The sequence below is a fragment of the Pelodiscus sinensis genome, chromosome 17, assembly GCF_052426305.1.
Source record: "Pelodiscus sinensis isolate ZL-2025 chromosome 17, ASM5242630v1, whole genome shotgun sequence".
Lineage (NCBI taxonomy): Eukaryota > Metazoa > Chordata > Testudines > Trionychidae > Pelodiscus > Pelodiscus sinensis.
In genome coordinates, this window is record NC_143068.1 from 26,032,280 (window position 1) to 26,049,689 (window position 17,410).

General features: G+C 40.2%; 1 protein-coding gene across 2 annotated transcripts in view; it reads left to right on the forward strand.

The window, feature by feature from the left end:
• STK4 (serine/threonine kinase 4) overlaps positions 1-17,410 on the forward strand; it is a 99,848-nt gene that overhangs the window by 39,072 nt on the left and 43,366 nt on the right. For both annotated transcript variants that reach the window (XM_075901275.2, XM_006132258.5), the window contains exon 10: positions 9,091-9,248. In XM_075901275.2, the coding sequence (XP_075757390.2) occupies positions 9,091-9,248 (158 nt within the window). The remainder of the gene's footprint in view (positions 1-9,090; positions 9,249-17,410) is intronic.

Sequence of the window (17,410 nt, forward strand, 5' to 3'; positions counted from 1 at the left end):
GCAGTTCTGTTAATTTGTACAGAAACTAATAAAGATTATCCTGAGTGGCTTTTAAACATCCGTTATGGCTCTCTGTGGAAAAGCTTGATGAAAGAGAACTATAATTTCCATTTGAAGTTCTCATAATAAGCATTTATTGCATGTAGTCATTGTGCACAATTATTGTTAAATGTTTAGCTTAGACCTCAGAGTTAAACTATGAAAGATGGCAATGGCTTTTCTGATTTTTTTTTTTTTTTTTTTTAATTTATGCTTAATCTAAAATCATTTGATAAATCTTTGCAAAGTTTGATCAGAAGCTTTTCTGCCCAGGGCCTTTGTATTCCTTGATGCTATCGCTATTTGTTTTGTGATAACACACAAAGTTTTTCCAAAGTCTTTGGTGTACATGCACCTCCCACTTTGTATCCCATTATCACAAATGAGTGCGCTCTCTGGAATTTAGTTGTAGTTTGCTAGTAGCTTCTCTAGATGCTGCATTTTACTAGGACTGTGAGCAAACTAAAGTCAGTCACCTTAGTGTATGTCTACACTGTAGCGCTATTTCGTGATACTTCTGGTATCCAGAAATAGCGATTCCACGTTTTTTTGAACAAGCCCTTTATTTCAAAATATCATTTGAAATAACGGACGCGCTTTTCCAATGTCCCTGTAAACCTCGTTCCACGCAGATAAAGGGACATTTTGGAATAGCAGTTTATTTGAAATTTGGCACTATGTAGACAACACCAAATTACGAAATAAGCTACGCAATGTGATAAAAGCAGCAGTGCAGAGGGTGGGGAGGTGGCTCCGCGGAGCTGGCACGTGAGGAGAGCCAGCTTAAAAGCCGTTCCCCACACATATTGGCTCCTGCCTGTCTCCCTCTCCTACCCCCCCCCCCCCCACATTCCCGCTTCTGATAGTGAGGCAGCAACATGGGGGAAGAAGCTTGTGTGAGCCAATACGTGTAGGGAGCTGGCTTAAAAGCCGGCTTCCTGCATGTACCTGCTCCCGTAAGGCTATTAAGAAGTGGGTAATTGGCTAACCGTGTAGTTGATGCAATTTGTATTGACTACATGATTAATCAGTAAGGGAAGGTGCTCTGTCCTGGCTCACGCTGGATCCAGGACCTACCCTCTCTGCAGCTCAAATGTAGTAAGACACGAACCGGCTGTTACTACATTTCAAATGTAGAGCTGCAGCGATGGTAGCTCCCAGCTCCAGTACGAGCTGTGGCTGAGCAGGGCTTACTCGGTCCCAGCTCATGCTGGGTCCAGCAGCTCCTGTCTGCTGGGACCACATTCCCTCCCCCCGTCTGGTGACCTGGGCTGGCTGCGAACACAGGCTGCTTCAGCAGCAGCTCCTGTCTGCAGTGAGCCTGGACCCGCTGCAGGCAGAGGCTGTTTTGTGGCAGCCACCCCTGCCCTCACCTTCTGTGCTGAAGCAGAAAGAAAGTGATACAGATGCAGAAAGGGGTGGGAGAAGTGCGAGTAGTCAACTCGACTACCCTATAAGCCTTATCCAGTATTGAACTACTTCACTAGTCACTTACATACCTGTCCCTCTCACCTTCTGCAGTGCTTGTGGGGGCAAGTGGCTCTGCAGATCCGGTGCTCGTGGTGAGCTGGCTTAAAAGCACCTACTCCCACTCTCCTCCACCTTGCTGCCTCTGATTGATAGAAGCAGCGGGGTGGGGGGGGGGGAGGGAGAAGGTATATTCAATAGGATTAACCAATAAGCCCAAACTTATCGGTTAATCGAGTACTCAGCTACACATTGACATCCCTATCTTCAGTGTTGAATCCATTTATAGTACAAAAATGTACTTGTAAGGCAAGTGTTCCATTTGTTTCCCAGCAGTTACCTCAGCTCTGATTTGGAATGAGGAAAATCTATGTACTTCAGGCATAGCTCTTTAAAGAACACGCAAGTGGTTATGCAGTCTTGAATGTACATACATCATAGCTAGTATCTTAGCTCTAGAACTGATGGGGGTGATCACTGTAAATGGGAAAATAGTAAAACAATGATTTTTTCTATTGCATATGTTTCTATTTTTCATGTATTTATTTTAGTAGAAGAGAAACATTTATGTTATATTCAGTTTTACTACTCAGTAAGTTTACTTGACTAATAGGATGGAATTTTCAAAAGCATTCTACGTTGCCTTTAGTTCTACTCCCATTGAAGTCTTTTGGCTTTAGACAATTCCATCCATAAAGTCCACTTACTAATTGATGTTGGAGTTAATTGGGCATTACTAATGAAGATTCAAAGCAGTGGGATTTATTGGACACAAGACTATGTTTAACAATTATTCTGAAATTAATGTTAATATCAGGTATCTGGTATAGCACTGTTTGAGATTCATTTTCTCTTCACCTGAGTAGCCATGACACTGATTTCATTGCTATTTTGTCTCAACATCTGTTTCAAAATAGATTTTAAACATTCATATTTTTCCATTTTTCAAAGAAATTATGGTATTAGTACATCTGAGTGTTTTCTTCATAGCTCTTTTTGGGTAGGGATTCTGATCTTTGTTCTTCATTTGGCACACTTTACAATAAAGTGCTGTGAGTGCTTATGGTGTTAAATAAATATACTAACCATTTCATAGATTGGAGAAGCCCCAACAAAGTGATTGTGCTCTATTTTCTAATTAATATGGCCCTTAACTGATAGCTATGTATTTAAATGATGGAACATTAACAACTCCAGAGGAGCTACCTTGATTCAGCTCCGTAAGAAGTTGTGTTTTGTTTTTGTTTTTTAAAGGTCATAAATACATGTTTGCATAAAGAAGCTATTGCAGTCTGACATGCATAATGCTCACATTAAAACCATTAGATGTTTTCTTCAACTTTATTGTGCACTTTCACTTCTGTTGAACCTTAATATTTTGCTACCACTCTGTTATACTAGGCAATAATATCTACTTAGCATAAATTGACAGACCCATCTAGTCTGGTGTCCTCCTACAGTAGTCGCCAATACTGACTGACTTCTTTACAGAACCAGGCTTAGTTTTTAGTTTCTTCTTGGGTTTCTATCGAAATGTTAAATGGAATTTAAACAGGTGAACTTGCTATTGAATTAATAGCAGACGACCTTTCTGCAAAGCTGGTACTGATGTAAATCAGGATTACAAAAATAAATCTAGCATGCCAGATGACATTGTTTTGGTGTATTGTCTTTCCTTCTCAAGGAGCATTTCTGTCAGTTTTGCTAAATGAGCAACCTGACTCTGAAATTATAGTCACAATTAAAATTTATAAAAATCCTCAGAGCTGTGCTAGATTTTTCATTTTAGATGGCCTTTTTCTATTCATCATTTCCTTGTCAATTAGCAAATCTACTTCTTAATCAGTTTAATACATTATTCCAGTAACCCAATATTTAAGGTTAAAAATATGTCCTGTACAAACATGGTGGCTATGATAGATTGAAGGTTATTGTATTCCTCAAAGGACAAAGCTGATTTTGTGGTTATTGGTATCTGGTATACTGTGGATGAGAGGTATAGTACATGCTTTCTTTTAACTATTGCAGCGTTATCAACAGCTAACCCCAGAAGCTATTTGTACTTATTTGCCTTTTATTTGTATTCACATATAGTCTTTTTGTGTGGAAACAGAAATTTAGTTTACTAAATATTAGATTGAAACCAAATTGCAAATTTCTCTGAATTTTCCCAAGGACCATTTCATGACTGAATTAACTGGTCATGTGATTGATTCTATCTATCCATGGGTGTTACTGTGAACAAGAATTAGGTGAAGAATAACGTTTTACTGTTCTGAGAAGAGGGGGAGACTTTTTAAAATTTTATTTCCTGAATTAATCTCTAGTACAGCAACTACATCTAAGCATACTTACTGAAGGTTAATTTTTTAGGGCTGTCAAGCAATTAAAAAAATTAATTGCAATTAATAGCATGATTCATCACACTGTTAAACAATAAGACTCCAGTTGACCCCGGGATCCGTGTTACGCTGCCCCTTTGAAACGCCGTAGCAGTGTTTCAGAGGGGCAGCATCATACAGCTGATCTACTCGGTAAGTATTAATGCGCGTTAATTGACAGCCCTGTTAATTTTTATAAGTTTATGAAAATCAGATGGTACTCTATGTAAAGGAGCAGCTAAATGGACTTTTTTTTTTAAAAGAACACTTAAGCACTAATTTGACTGTTCATCATAAGGTAGATTTTAAAAGACATACCCAGACTATACAGTATTGTCTGCGTGCATTCATGCTGCTGCCTCTTCTTTCTGGCCATTTCTCTTTTTGGGGGTTGGTTGGCAACGCTTGTAACCTTCTTCCAAAATTCATCATCTTTCACCAGGCTTTCATGCCGATTTAGTCTCTCTGGAGTCCACAGTCTTTGGTCTCCCCCTTAGACATCTTCTGTCAAGAGAGATCTTATTGATATAACTCTTGGATCTTCACTAGATATGCCCATATAGTATAGCCCACCTTCCCTTCAACTTGTCTTCAGGTGGAGCTATTCAGATTAGGCCCCTTAAATCCCTTTTTGTTTACTATCCTGGATTGTCCAACATATGTTCATTCTTGTTCTGCAAAATTCCATCTCATCTCATAAAATGTTCCTGTGTATTCATCGACTGTAACAGAGGTTCTCAAACTGTGGTTCATGAGCTCCATTCAGGTGGTCCATGGATAGTTTCCCTTGGGGTGCACACCTGGGCAGTTGCACATGAGAGAATGAAGGGCTGCCTACCTAATTAGTCTTGCAGGAGTGACCCCACTAGGGATGAAAGCAACCAGTCAACTATCCGATAAGCATAAGCTTATTGGATGGTCAGCTAGTCCCTTGACTAGTCCCCCCTCTTTTCCCCACTGCCTCTATCAGAGGCAGCAAGTAGGAAGGAGCAGGAACTGGTGCTGGGGGAGCCGGCTTAAAAGACGGTTCTCCCCAGCATTGTCTCCACGGGGGGCAGTGGAGGCGGCAGGGACGAGACACTACACCTCTGCTTTTGGAATGTATTGAGAGCTAGTAGGAACCTTACTACATTTAAAAAGCATAGGCGCAGTGTGGGGGGTAACCTGGCATGAGCTGGGACAGCTGATTACCGGCTCGTGCTGGGTCATGTGTCGTGTCTCTTCCCCCCCCCCCCCCCCCCCCACTCACCTCTGTGCTTCAGCCTTTTACATGTATTCAGAGCCTCCTGGCTCTTAATACTTTTAGAAGGCAAAGCTGAAGCAGAGTTAGCTCCTGGGGCCAGGAGCTAACTCTGCTGTGGCTCCCCCGCTTATTGACTAAACCACTAATTAATGGAAATTCCATCGACTGGTCAATTAGTTGATTAAACTAAATTTAACATCCCTAGGCTCCACTAATTAGGTGCCTGAACCCTGGACCCTACATGTAAGATTAAGTGGTGGCTTTGGGAGGAATAGGTGTAGTGGTGTGAGGTGGGAGGAATAGGTGGAAGGAGTGGAGTGAGAAGGGGGGAGTGGGGGAATTTGGGACATGTAGGGCTGTGGTGGCCAGAGAAAAAGGCGATTTTTTTAAAACCAGCTTTCAGAGCTCTGGCTGCTGGGAAGAGATGGTCTTCCTTTCCGGCCTCAGTTCTGTGTCTGGTGTGGCAGGGGAGAGACCCCTGCTGATATTAAAATATGAGTTGGCTGCTTTTATTTAAAGAACAAAAAAGAGTTGTTAAGGTGTTGGGGTTTTTTTGTGTTTGTGTGGGTTTTTTTTGTTTTTGTTTTTTTGTTTTGTTTTTTTAAGATAGCACTTTTATCTAATGGTACAAACAATATTTGGAAAGATCGTTAAACTGTCTGCCGAGAACCTCAAACATTTTCAAATGGTTCATAAAAAATGTTTGAGACTCACTGGACTATAACCTTTATAACGTTCATCTTCTATCTGTACAGTAATTACTTGTTTAACCATGCCTGCTTAACACATTTTTGCAATCGCACGATTTTTTTAGGGAACGATTTTTGAATAACATGACTGTCCCCGAAATAACCCAAAAATAATCAAGTGGCGGACTACTTCGCACAGCGATATAAGTTGGTGAAAACAGTGGTAATACACATGAGTGGATGAATACACATGGTCACAGCGCTCCTCTGCTCACTCACATGTTTATCTTTGTGTTTTAACAAACCGTGGTGACTTGTGTTGCTAGATATCTAATGTTGACGTTGACGATCCAGCACCAACAAAAAATTGACTTTGCCACGACCACCTGAAACGCATCCCCACCTTTTACATTATTTTTAATGGGAAAATTGACCTTGCATAGCACGTTTTTCCTTAGCACAAACATTTTCAGAAACGCATCTATAGTGTTAAATGAGGAATTACTGTACTTGCAGTGGCATAGAGGGGTTGCACAGAGTGGGTATATGTGGAAGAGCTTCACTCACCAAATAAATGTTTTGTCACGGCAGTCGTAATTAGATTTCTATACTACTTGAGTAATTATTCCCAATAGCACACTATTTCTTAACTTTGCAAACACGACTGACCTTCATGCTGCAAGTCTGAAGGTGGCTTTGTTGATTTGATTCTGTACAATGAGGCTTTTTTTTAAAGGAAGCTATTGCCAGCAGTAGAAGACAATAATTTGTCTTAACATCTGTTATGATGCAGATGTAGAAGCATTTTTCATCCGTCAGCTGTTTTCTGGCTCAGGAACGGCTATAAGATATTTGATGTAGTGATGCTTAATTTTTTGTACAGCCATCCTTCTGTCTCTTTCAGTATCAGATACCAAGGATCATGCTAAAATATCTTATTGCTTTATAGAAGTTCACTTTACTCTATTTAACACTTCTGTAAACACACAAGATGTCCTTAAAATATCTTATGATGATTCAGGGATTCAAACCATTATATCTATTAATTAGCTAAAATTTGGAAATGAAGATCTTACAATACAAGATGTCAGTTTAACTAGAAAGAATAATATTTTGTGACTAGACATGCAAGCATTTCCAGAGTAACCATTATTTTGTCAAAAGCAAAGCACCAGTTAATAGCATGAAGTCTCTTGGAAAATGGAGACCTTTGACAAGCTTGTTTAGACTTTTGACATTCATATTTCCTAAATGGAAACTCTTTGCCAGAGTTTGCCTTACAGACATCTGGAAAATAACTTGAGACTATTGTATATTTTTAACCCTAATTTTTATTAGATTTGGCAATTATACTTTATTCATCTGTATGGCACTTGGTGGTGTAACCTTAACTACAGACTCTAGACCTGGCTTATGTTTGGCTAATTTTGGTGCCATTTGTGCTAGCACTTGACCTACAGTAACTGTTGTATAAAATTGAGTTTGAGTTTGCTGGATTTTATGGTAATGTAAAACTTGACTCCTGTAATGGCTAAAAATGTGCTTAGACGTGATAGATTTATTGTATTATGAAGAAAACTGTTTTTATCACAATGAAATAACATTCCCTTTTGAAAACGGTATTCAGAATAAGTTAGTTGACGTTGTATTTTGTTTCAAAAAACCATATGCAGCAATTTATCATAAATGAAAGCAATATTGCATTTAGCTGTGAATAATCTTTGTAAATACAGCTTCAGCTTTCATGATCCTAAAATGTAGCTTGCTGCAACACTATTCTGTACAAGTATATTTTCTTATGCTGAGACTCTGTAGAAAGTATTACCTGCATTAAATCTAGCTTGTCATGGTGGATGTAAATATGAGTACATTTTAGATATCTGAAACTGAACCAGTTGCACTAACATGTATGTCTTAAATTTGACAGTCATATCCTTTTATGCTGTCAGAATCCACATGGAAACTTCTAGCATTTTGTTACTTACAACAGTTTTTGTATTGTCTTTTTTTTTTCTCCTGAGGGGCTTTGAGGCTACAATCTGTTCAAATTTTTCTTTTCTCCCCCAAACCATAACCCACATGGCATCCTAATGATTCTCCAACGGAGGAAGGTTGAGATCCTCCTAGAGTGTACCTCATCTTTACCTCTGATCACATTTGTGCTTCCAACAACATCAGTTTCTTAATTTAATGTATGGTCACTCGCTTCTGCTATTGATGTAAGATGAGCAGGTGTGACTGTACTAGAGAGGACTGGTGGGGTGAATTCATGCTTCACCGTCTGCAGATCCAAGGGTGCTGGAACAATTTTTATATTGGGGTGCTGATGAAGGAAACCATATATTTGAGGTTTATTTACTGTTACAAGCTGGGAGATGCCACAGCTTCCCTAGTGCCCCCACCCTGCACAGACCACATTCCAAATGTAATTGTGGTTGAAGAAAGGCAGGGCATGCTACTATATTCGTTTCTAATCCAATCTAATGAAACAGTCCATCTGGTCTTCTCCTTGGCAAAACTGGACTTCTACTGGACCTCTACTGCATCATGCCCTTCAAGTCCACTTGTCTCTTCTTTTATTTAGAGAATGATTCCTCTAAAGAATGTGTAATGGAACCCAGCAGGTCTCATAATGGAAAGTTTGATGGGTAGGGCATGTGCTTGGTGTTCTGAGATGTGAAAAGTGGGATGACAAAACGATGAGGCACTTGTGTGACCTAGTAAGAGAACCTGTATTTTACTGAGGGAAATAGCCTATCAAAACAAGTGTTGGTATAAAATCCGTTTTCCTCCACCCCACGTGCACCTTACAAAATTAATCGTTCCTCCTCATTCTTTTCTGGGCCTATTTTGTAATGCACACAACCTAGTTTGTAATAAATAAGCTGGCTTCCAGCAGGCTGAAGTCTTTTTGCAGCTTCTAGTGCATATTGGTAAGTCACTTAGCAGTGTGGTCTGGTGGACTCAGTACAGGTCCAACAATCAGAACCTCGGGACTTCTAATCATGGCTCGGATGCAACTTGCTTTGTGATCTTAACCTCTCTTGCAGATAAGGAAACAGAAGCAGGGGGAATAATACTTCTCACATTAGTGGTACACGGATTAGCTATTTGTTTAGTGCTTTCCAAATGGTAATTTATCAGCACCAAGTATTGTTGTTAGTAATCTAATTGCTTGGGACAGATTGTTTTGTTTAACATTTAATGCTCTAGTTTTTGTCTTTTACAGAAGTGACCATTGTGTTCACATTTTTTTTTTAAATATTTCCAGGGATGGATGAAACAATGCAACCAGCCAAACCATCATTCCTGGAATATTTTGAACAAAAAGAAAAGGAGAATCAGATCAGTAGCTTTGGAAAGAATGCATCTGGCCAGACAAAGAATTCCTCTGATTGGAAGGTGCCGCAGGATGGAGACTATGAATTTGTAAGTATATTCTTTGAAATGTAATATTGGCTTACAAATTGGCTGTTAATCTTATTGTAGCAGCTTTCTTATATGGACAAAGTACAGTAGAACCTCAAAGATACAAACACCATACCAATCAACTGGACATCTTGTGGTACTGGAAGTAAGCTGGTTGCTGTGGAGACACTCCCCACTCCCAAAAGCAAATACTTCAGTGCCTCAGGGCTTTAGCGGGCAGCGATTGGGGTTGCAGCTGCACGATGTGGATCAGGGCCCCAGGTAGGGAGTGGAGGTCAGGCTTCTGATCACAAGCACTGGAGTTGGAGCTTCAGCCACGTGACTCTGTTCCTGGCTTCAGTCCTGGTGGGCAAGGAGGAGCGCAGGGGCTTGGGGCTTAACTATGAGGGAAGCGCTGGTTTCAGCCCTACTTCTCCTCCCCACATACCTGTGTAGCTAAAGCCTAAAACCCCTCATACATCCCAGTGCTCCCCCTAGATCTAAAGCTCTGAGCCCTGGTGCTCCCAAGGGACAGAGGCTCTGGCACTCCCCCCAACTTCCCTCAGCAGCTGAAATCTGTAACCTCTTGTTCAAAATTATGGACATTTTAAAGTTCTGCATAAACTCTAAACCCAAGGTGTCTGTAAATCTGAAGTTCTTCCGTAACAAAGTCAAGGAGAACTTAAATGTTAACTCATTTTGAATGTTAGCATTTTGATAGCCACTTTTTTTTTTTTAGTTGTTTGAGTTTTTACAGCCTCTGAGTGTATTTTTCATGTAAGAACACCTGGGACACAGGTAAAATCTTTGTAATTTTGCTCTTTTTGTTTTAAAGTGCACAATCACTAAAATATAACCCAAGTTCCACGTAGTTACAGTCCTTAATGTGTAGTGTGTGAAGATCAGTGTTGCTAAATCTCATGATAATTGGTGTAGGTTTTCTTAAAGCTTTACTTCTAGGAGTCATGTTGTTTGCAAATCTCAACCTTCTTTTAAAACACAAACAAAAGCTATGTTTCTAGCCTTCATAGATATTTAGTGGAGAAACACTTGAAACTGAAAACCTTAGTCTCAAAACTAGATTGCAAAACAATCTTTTATTTAAAATCTCATGATGACTCTTAAGCCAATTTCACTTTTGGGGATTCAGACTTACAATTTTTGAATAGTTCTGGAGTTAGCAATATTGCAAGATGGATAGTCCACATTAATGTGTTATTTTTCAACAATCCCTTGCGGTGCTATTTCAGTGCAAGTTCTTTTGGTGTTAGCTGCTTTTGTTTTATTGTGCTCTGTTTAATATGGAATTAATTCAGTATTGAATTTTACTCCACATCATTAAGCCAGGCTGGAAGCAAAGTCCACTGTCTGTTCATGAGACAGTGCTTTAGAGGAAGCCTTTCAGCCCAAGCTGGTGTAGTAGCTGCAGTTCTTCTCTGCCTCTTGCCCTTATTCATAGGGCCACTAGAGCCATGGAAGCACAGATCTCTCCACTTTAGCCTAAATAGGACCGGCATAAAGACTACACTACAGGATTCACTACTAATAATCCCTCTAATCTTTTCCATCTATGTATGGAAAAGATTTTTTTTTTATGTGCACCAAGGCACGTGTGAATGTGCACCACCAGTAGAAACAACAAATCTAGCTGTAGGCGCTCTGCTAATCATCTGGGTGGCATCTGAATCTCTTTTGTACAGCCACACAAGTGCACAGCTTACGGAGAACACTGTCCATTAGGGATGGAAAATCCTATTTATTCAGTTAGCCAATTAAATATTAGGCTGTGATCAGGTGCTGGGTAACCAACCATTACCTGTTCACATCCCTACTGCCCACCATACATTCTTCTTGTAGCCTTTTATGACACACAAGCTCTGTTTTGCTCCTGTGCACTTCTGCTAATGTTTAGAATCACTTCAAGAATGCAATGCACAAAATAATAGGTAAGCTGCAGGCAAATTTACCAACCTATCCAGCTACAGGATTCTGGTTTTCTTCAAGGACTTGAAAACAACAGAAAATATATCAAACATGTCCTTTCCCATTTGACCCAGGGTTGTCTTCAGGAGACTATCTACTTTCTACATGCTTACACATGGTCATCTGCCTGAGAGTCAGAGTGAGCATCTCTGTTCCCTTTTCATTCCTAGCCTGGTTTTTGAAGACTGTTCTGCAAGTCATCTGCCTGAGAGTTTTATATAAACTGGGCTTTTCCCCCTGACCTGAGGACTACTGCTGGATCCTTCCTACTCCCGTGCAGCTCTCCACCTAATCTGAATTACCTGTTACCCCTATTGTTTTTTATAAGGATCAGATGATCATCAAGCTGTCACCTGAATCATGGCCTCACAATCTCAGTAGGAAAGCTTCAAAGGTGTAGCCGAGTTAGTCTATAACAGGAAAAAATTAAAAAACAACAATCGAATAATAGCACCTTAAAGACTAACAAAACATGTAGACGGTATCATGAGCTTTCGTGGGCACAGCCCACTTCTTCAAATGACAGGAGTGTTAGAAGTCCCTTGGATCTGAACTTCTAGCACTCCTGTCATTTGAAGAAGTGGGCTGTGCCCACGAAAGCTCATGATACCGTCTGCATGGTTTGTTAGTATTTAAGGTGCTGCTAGTCTGTGGTGGGGGTGTGTGTGTGTGTGTGTGTGTGTGTGTGTGTGTGTGTGTGTGTGTGTGTTTTAAGTCTCAGTTGGGTGGTGACTAATTAGTCATAGGTAAGGTTAGGTCCACCTCCTTTTAAAAGCGTAATCCACCCTCTAACTTAATTTAACTCTCCCTCTTTTACTGTAAAGCAGGGGTGGGGAACCTTTTTTGGGTCTGGCACCGCCGACCCACTGAAAAATCAGTTGGGGAGCCACACACAGGTGGGAAGCAAAACAAGAAAAATGCTCGCTGAGAAGGAGAGAGATACTCCTCTCGTTCCCTTCACACACCAGAGCCTAGAGGGCCCCAGGCTAATTGTTTTTTTGCCCGCTCCAACCCCACGGCGGGGGATGAGGGGAGAGAAGAGGCTGGAACACCAGTGTGGATTCCCCAGTGCTGGGGGGTGAGCATTGAGCCTCTGGGGCTGGATCCAGGCAAGCTGAGTGCCTCATCCAGCCCCCGGGCCTTAGGTTGCCCACTCCTAAAGGATGCTGCCTCCATATGTGCATGCTGTCACTGAATGGGTATTTGTATTGCCCAAGGATGGGAAGTTAGACATGTTAGCATAGCAAGGGATACACAGTCCTTTTGAAAAGATATAGAGGAAAATGTTGAAGGTAATGATTTAGTCCAATAACATGGGATGTTATTTTGTGGATTAGCGCACATCTAGCTCAGTGGGAGTGTGCACATACAGCCATTCCCCAACTTATGAACAGGTAACATTCCGAATAGCTGGTCGTAACTCGATTTGTTCGTAAGTTGGAAATACCCCATACGAAGCACTCAAAGTGTAACCAAGCACCAACAACACAGCAATCAACAACAAAAAATAGAAACACACAAAAAAAACAACACTACTGCAGCAACAGCAAACTTTATTTAACAAACATGAACATGAAATACAAAACACAATGCAGTAATTTAAATACAGTGATGTGAATTGAATTAATTGGATGAGGAATCGGAGGAGTAAAAAACTACAGTAACATCATCATCATCTTCTATTTTTGACGTTCCTTTGCTTGTAGAAGGCATTGGTTCAGTATGGGAGGCAACACTGCTGGGGACTTTCTTTAAAAAAAAAATAACCATTTTGGACTGGACAGTTTGTTTTTTCTTCTTGTTATAAATTTCCTTATAGCAAGCCAGGGCATCCTGAAGTAAACGATACACCTTTGAGAATCTCGCAACATTAGGGTCTGTTTTTTCAAACATTTGCATTCCTTCATTTATTTTGTTGAAAGCTGTAGCCATTTCTTTCATCACAAAGTTTTTTGGGGCGTCTGCTTCTTCTACTTGGGCTGTTTGTCTCTCTTCCTCTTCTATCCTCTCCGCCTCAAGCTGCATTAAATCTTCATTGCTCAGCTCCTCCCCAACATCCTCAACTAGTTGGTGTATGTCTTCATTATCCATTTCCAGATCCACTTCTTTTGCCAGATGTACAATGTTATTAGAAATGTCTTCTAGTGCCTTTTCTTTTTCAAAGCCTTTGAAACAGTTCACAAATCTTTAGGATCTTCTTCCATATGCCATTCAGACATTGTGGAGTGACTTCTTCCTACCCTGCAGCAATGTTCCTTATGCAATGCAGAATGTTGTAGTCCTTCCAAAATTCACATAATGTTTTGCCATTTTCGCGCATTCTGTGGCAGCTACTGCCTTTGCAAATGTGTTGCGAAGATAATATGCTTTGAAAGCAGCTATGGCCCCCTAGTCCCTGGGTTGGAGAATAGATGTGGTGTTGGGAGGCAGAAACACCACTTTCACATTGGAATGTAAGTCGTTTAGGTATTGAGGGTGACTTGGAGCATTATCCAAAATGAGCAAAATTTGGAAAGGAATTCCTTTCTCCAGAAAATATGACTTGACTTCAGGGATGAAGCAGTTCATGAACCAATCTTCAAAAAGTGCAAGCGTCATCCAGGCTTTCTTATTAGCACAATAATGGACTGGTAAAGTAGCCTATCTGATATTCTTGAAGGCTCTAGGGTTTTCAGAGCGATAAATCAAGAGGAGTTTCAATTTAAACCCAGAAACATTGCCTCCTAACAAGACTGTTAGACGATCTTTGAAAGACTTATAACCAGGCATAGTTTTTGCTTCCTTATGTATGTAGTTACATTCAGGCATTTTCTTCCAAAAGAGACCTATCTCATCAACATTAAAATAATTTCCCTCTTTTATCAGCTTATCCAGTTCTTTTATGAAAGGTTCTGCTGCTTTAGAATCAGCACTGGCTGCCTCCCCACTTAATTTCACATTATGAAGGTTTGCACACATCTTGAAACGATTGAACCAACCGTGACTGGCAGTGAAAGTTTGGTCATAGTCATACCCCTCCTTTTTCTTTAAGTCTTCAAAACTAAGTCCCCTTAGTTTGTATTGTCATGAGACTTAATGGTATGCATTTTTCAATTTGGTCTTCCATCCAAAGCACTAAGGCTACGTCTAGACTGGCATGATTTTCCGCAAATGCTTTTAACGGAAAAGTGTCCGTGCCAATCTAGACGCAGTTTTGTGCAAGAAAGCCCCGACCGCCATTTTCGCGATCAGGGCTTTTTTGCGCAAAACAATACCGCATTGTCTACACTGGCCCTCTTGCGCAAAAGCTTTTGCCCGAACGGGAGCAGCATAGTATTTCCGCAAGAACACTGACAATCTTACATGAGATCTTCGGTGTTCTTGCAGAAATTCAAGCGGCCAGTGTAGACAGCTGGCAAGTTTTTCTGCAAAAGCACCTGCTTTTGCGGAAAAACTTGCCAATCTAGACATAGCCTAAGAGTTTTTCCGTTTCCAGGATGGGACCTGCTCTTTGCTTTGTTAGAATTTTTTATTTCATAGGAGCAGACCCTTTCACCGCTTCATGAATGTGATCGCTGTCCTTTATAATTGTGCTGATAATGGATTTCGATAGCCCTAACTTACGCAACATGAAGGACACTGTTTGACCCCCTTTGTATTGTGTCTCTATCGCTATTTTCTGTTCCAAATCAATAGTTTTTCTCTCTTTTCTCACCACCCTTGTCACTATCACTAGCCCTTTTTCTTTACTTGACATGATGGCCACAAGCAAACACTGAAAACTCTGTGAGGGAATGAAACGTAAACACGCTGCCTGACCGCAGACATAACTAACCTTGCAGCACGTTGTGTTTGCGTAAGTACGGATCGTCGTAAGTCGGGGAACTGCTGTAAGGAGGAAAGTGTGCAGTATAGGAGGCATAATGTAAAGGGGAAAGCTCTGTGACATAAGAAGGGCCATACCGGGTCAGACCCAAAGTCCATCTAACCTTGCAGCGTGTCTTCCAATAGTGGTCAATGCCAGGTGCTTCAGAGGGACTGAAAAGAACTGGTAATTATCTAATGATCCATCCCCTGTCAGTCATTCCCAGCTTCTGGCAAACTGAAACTTGGAAAAGTGTAGCTACCAGAGAAGAAGAAATATTTTTAGATCTGTATTGAACAGCTGTTTGACTCAGTTATATGCCTTGTTTACTGCCTTCCATTATTACTGAAGTGTTGTTGTTTACATACATTACCAGTGTGGTGAAAAACGCAAAAAGGAAACATTTTGAAACAATAAATGGACACTATTTAAATGCGCTTGGGTTACCCTCATTCAACAATTTTTTAAAATCTCACTTCTGAGTAGTATACACTTCCTTAGCTCTGCTTTCCCTCCATGCATGAATATGCCACACAGTTTTGCATTTTAATTCTATAATTGAGCTGACTCTTCAGTTAATTTTCTTTTATGTAGGGATGAGTACTTGAAAGCAACAACCATTAATGTTTAATAGACACGAGGGTATTTCCTGCAGCCCTTAAATGAGAGTTAGTAGCAGTAGCATGTTATGTAATGCAATCAAGAACATAAAGCTGGATTCATCTCCTGTTTCTTTCCAAAGTTGAATAGAGTAACCTAATGATCAGCTTTAGGCAAAACTCATCTGTTAAACAGCTTAGCAATTGAATGCCTCAGTACCATAAACTGCTTGTAGTAAGAGTATATTTTTATTAATATCAAACATATGGAATCTAGGTAGAACCCAGCACTGAATTAATTCTGCTTTGTCAGAGGCGGCAGACAGTTGGGGAGCATGATTTTTATCTTAACTTCTGTGGCTCCAAGAAGAGACAAGATCAGTAAACTTGGAGATTAATATTGGTTTCTCTGAGCCTCAAAATGTAACCGAAATACTATTTGGTTTATTGGCACAGACTAGTTAAATATTTTCTCACCTTAAGTCCTATATGCTTTCTCCCTCCTAGCTTCTGTAAACTGAGGATTCCTGGTTTCTAAGCCAACAACATTCATTTTAAAATATATTTTTCCCTTTTTCTTTGTAGAAAAACATTTTGTTGTTTTTCCTGGTCAGAACTGTTCCTCTGGAGCAAGCAAATGGAAAGGTATTTAGGCAGATCTGGCCCTTAGGCCGTGGGTTCTCCATCCCTGTCATAAAGCCTCTGTATTTTTTCCCTGTTGGTGCTAATGTTTATCCATGACACACACTTCAGTGAATATCCTTGCAAGATCTATATAGATAGATAAAATTTGTCCTGCTTTTAAAAACCAAAACATTTCTTTTCTTTACTTTTAAAAAAACCCTCTTTAAACCAATCTAAGTAGACCAAAGTTTACATCTCATTTTGTGACTGAAGTTGGAGAAATTTTGAAGAAGTTAAAAGGAAGTTAGAATGGCAGTTATCTGATTAAATCTTCGATAGTGGACACTTTGATGGGATCTTCTATGACTATTTGTGTACAGTATATTGCAGAGCTACTGGGCTTTATTTCATAGATTCTAAGCCCAGGAGGGACCATTGAGATCATTGTATGACCTCCTATATAACACAGGCCATAGAAATCCCCCCCCCCCCCAAAATGCTGGTGATTGGGAATCACCACAACCCTGCATAATTTATCATTATCACAGCATAATTTACCAATTTGCTCTCATTCTTAAAATGTATGCCTTATTTCCAGTTGGAATTTGTCTAACTTCAGTTTCCAGCCATTGGATTGTGGCTAGACTGAAGAGCCCATTATTAAATATTTGTTCATCATGTAGCTATTTATAGAGTGTAATAAAGTCACTTTTTTTACATTCTCTTTAAGATAAATAGATTGAGATCCTATAAGGCATGTTTTTTAATCCTTTAATCATTCCTTTGTATTATCTCTCTGCTCTCTCAAGTTTGTCAACATCAGTCTTGAATTGTCGGCACAGAACTGCTCATAGTATTCCAACAGTGGTTGTACCCATGCCAAATATAGAGTTAAAATGACCTCTCTTCTTTCTTGAGATTCCCCTGTTTGTGTGTGTCAGGATCGCATTAGCCCTTTTGACCACAGCATGAGACAGGGAGCTCATGTGCATCTGATAATCCAGCATTACATCCTACCCATTCCCTCAATCTTTTTCAGAATCTCTGCTTTCCAGGATAGTGTCTCGCATTCTGTAAGAATTTCCTGCATGGTTTGTTCCTAATCCTATTACAGTGCATATTGTTTGCTTGCT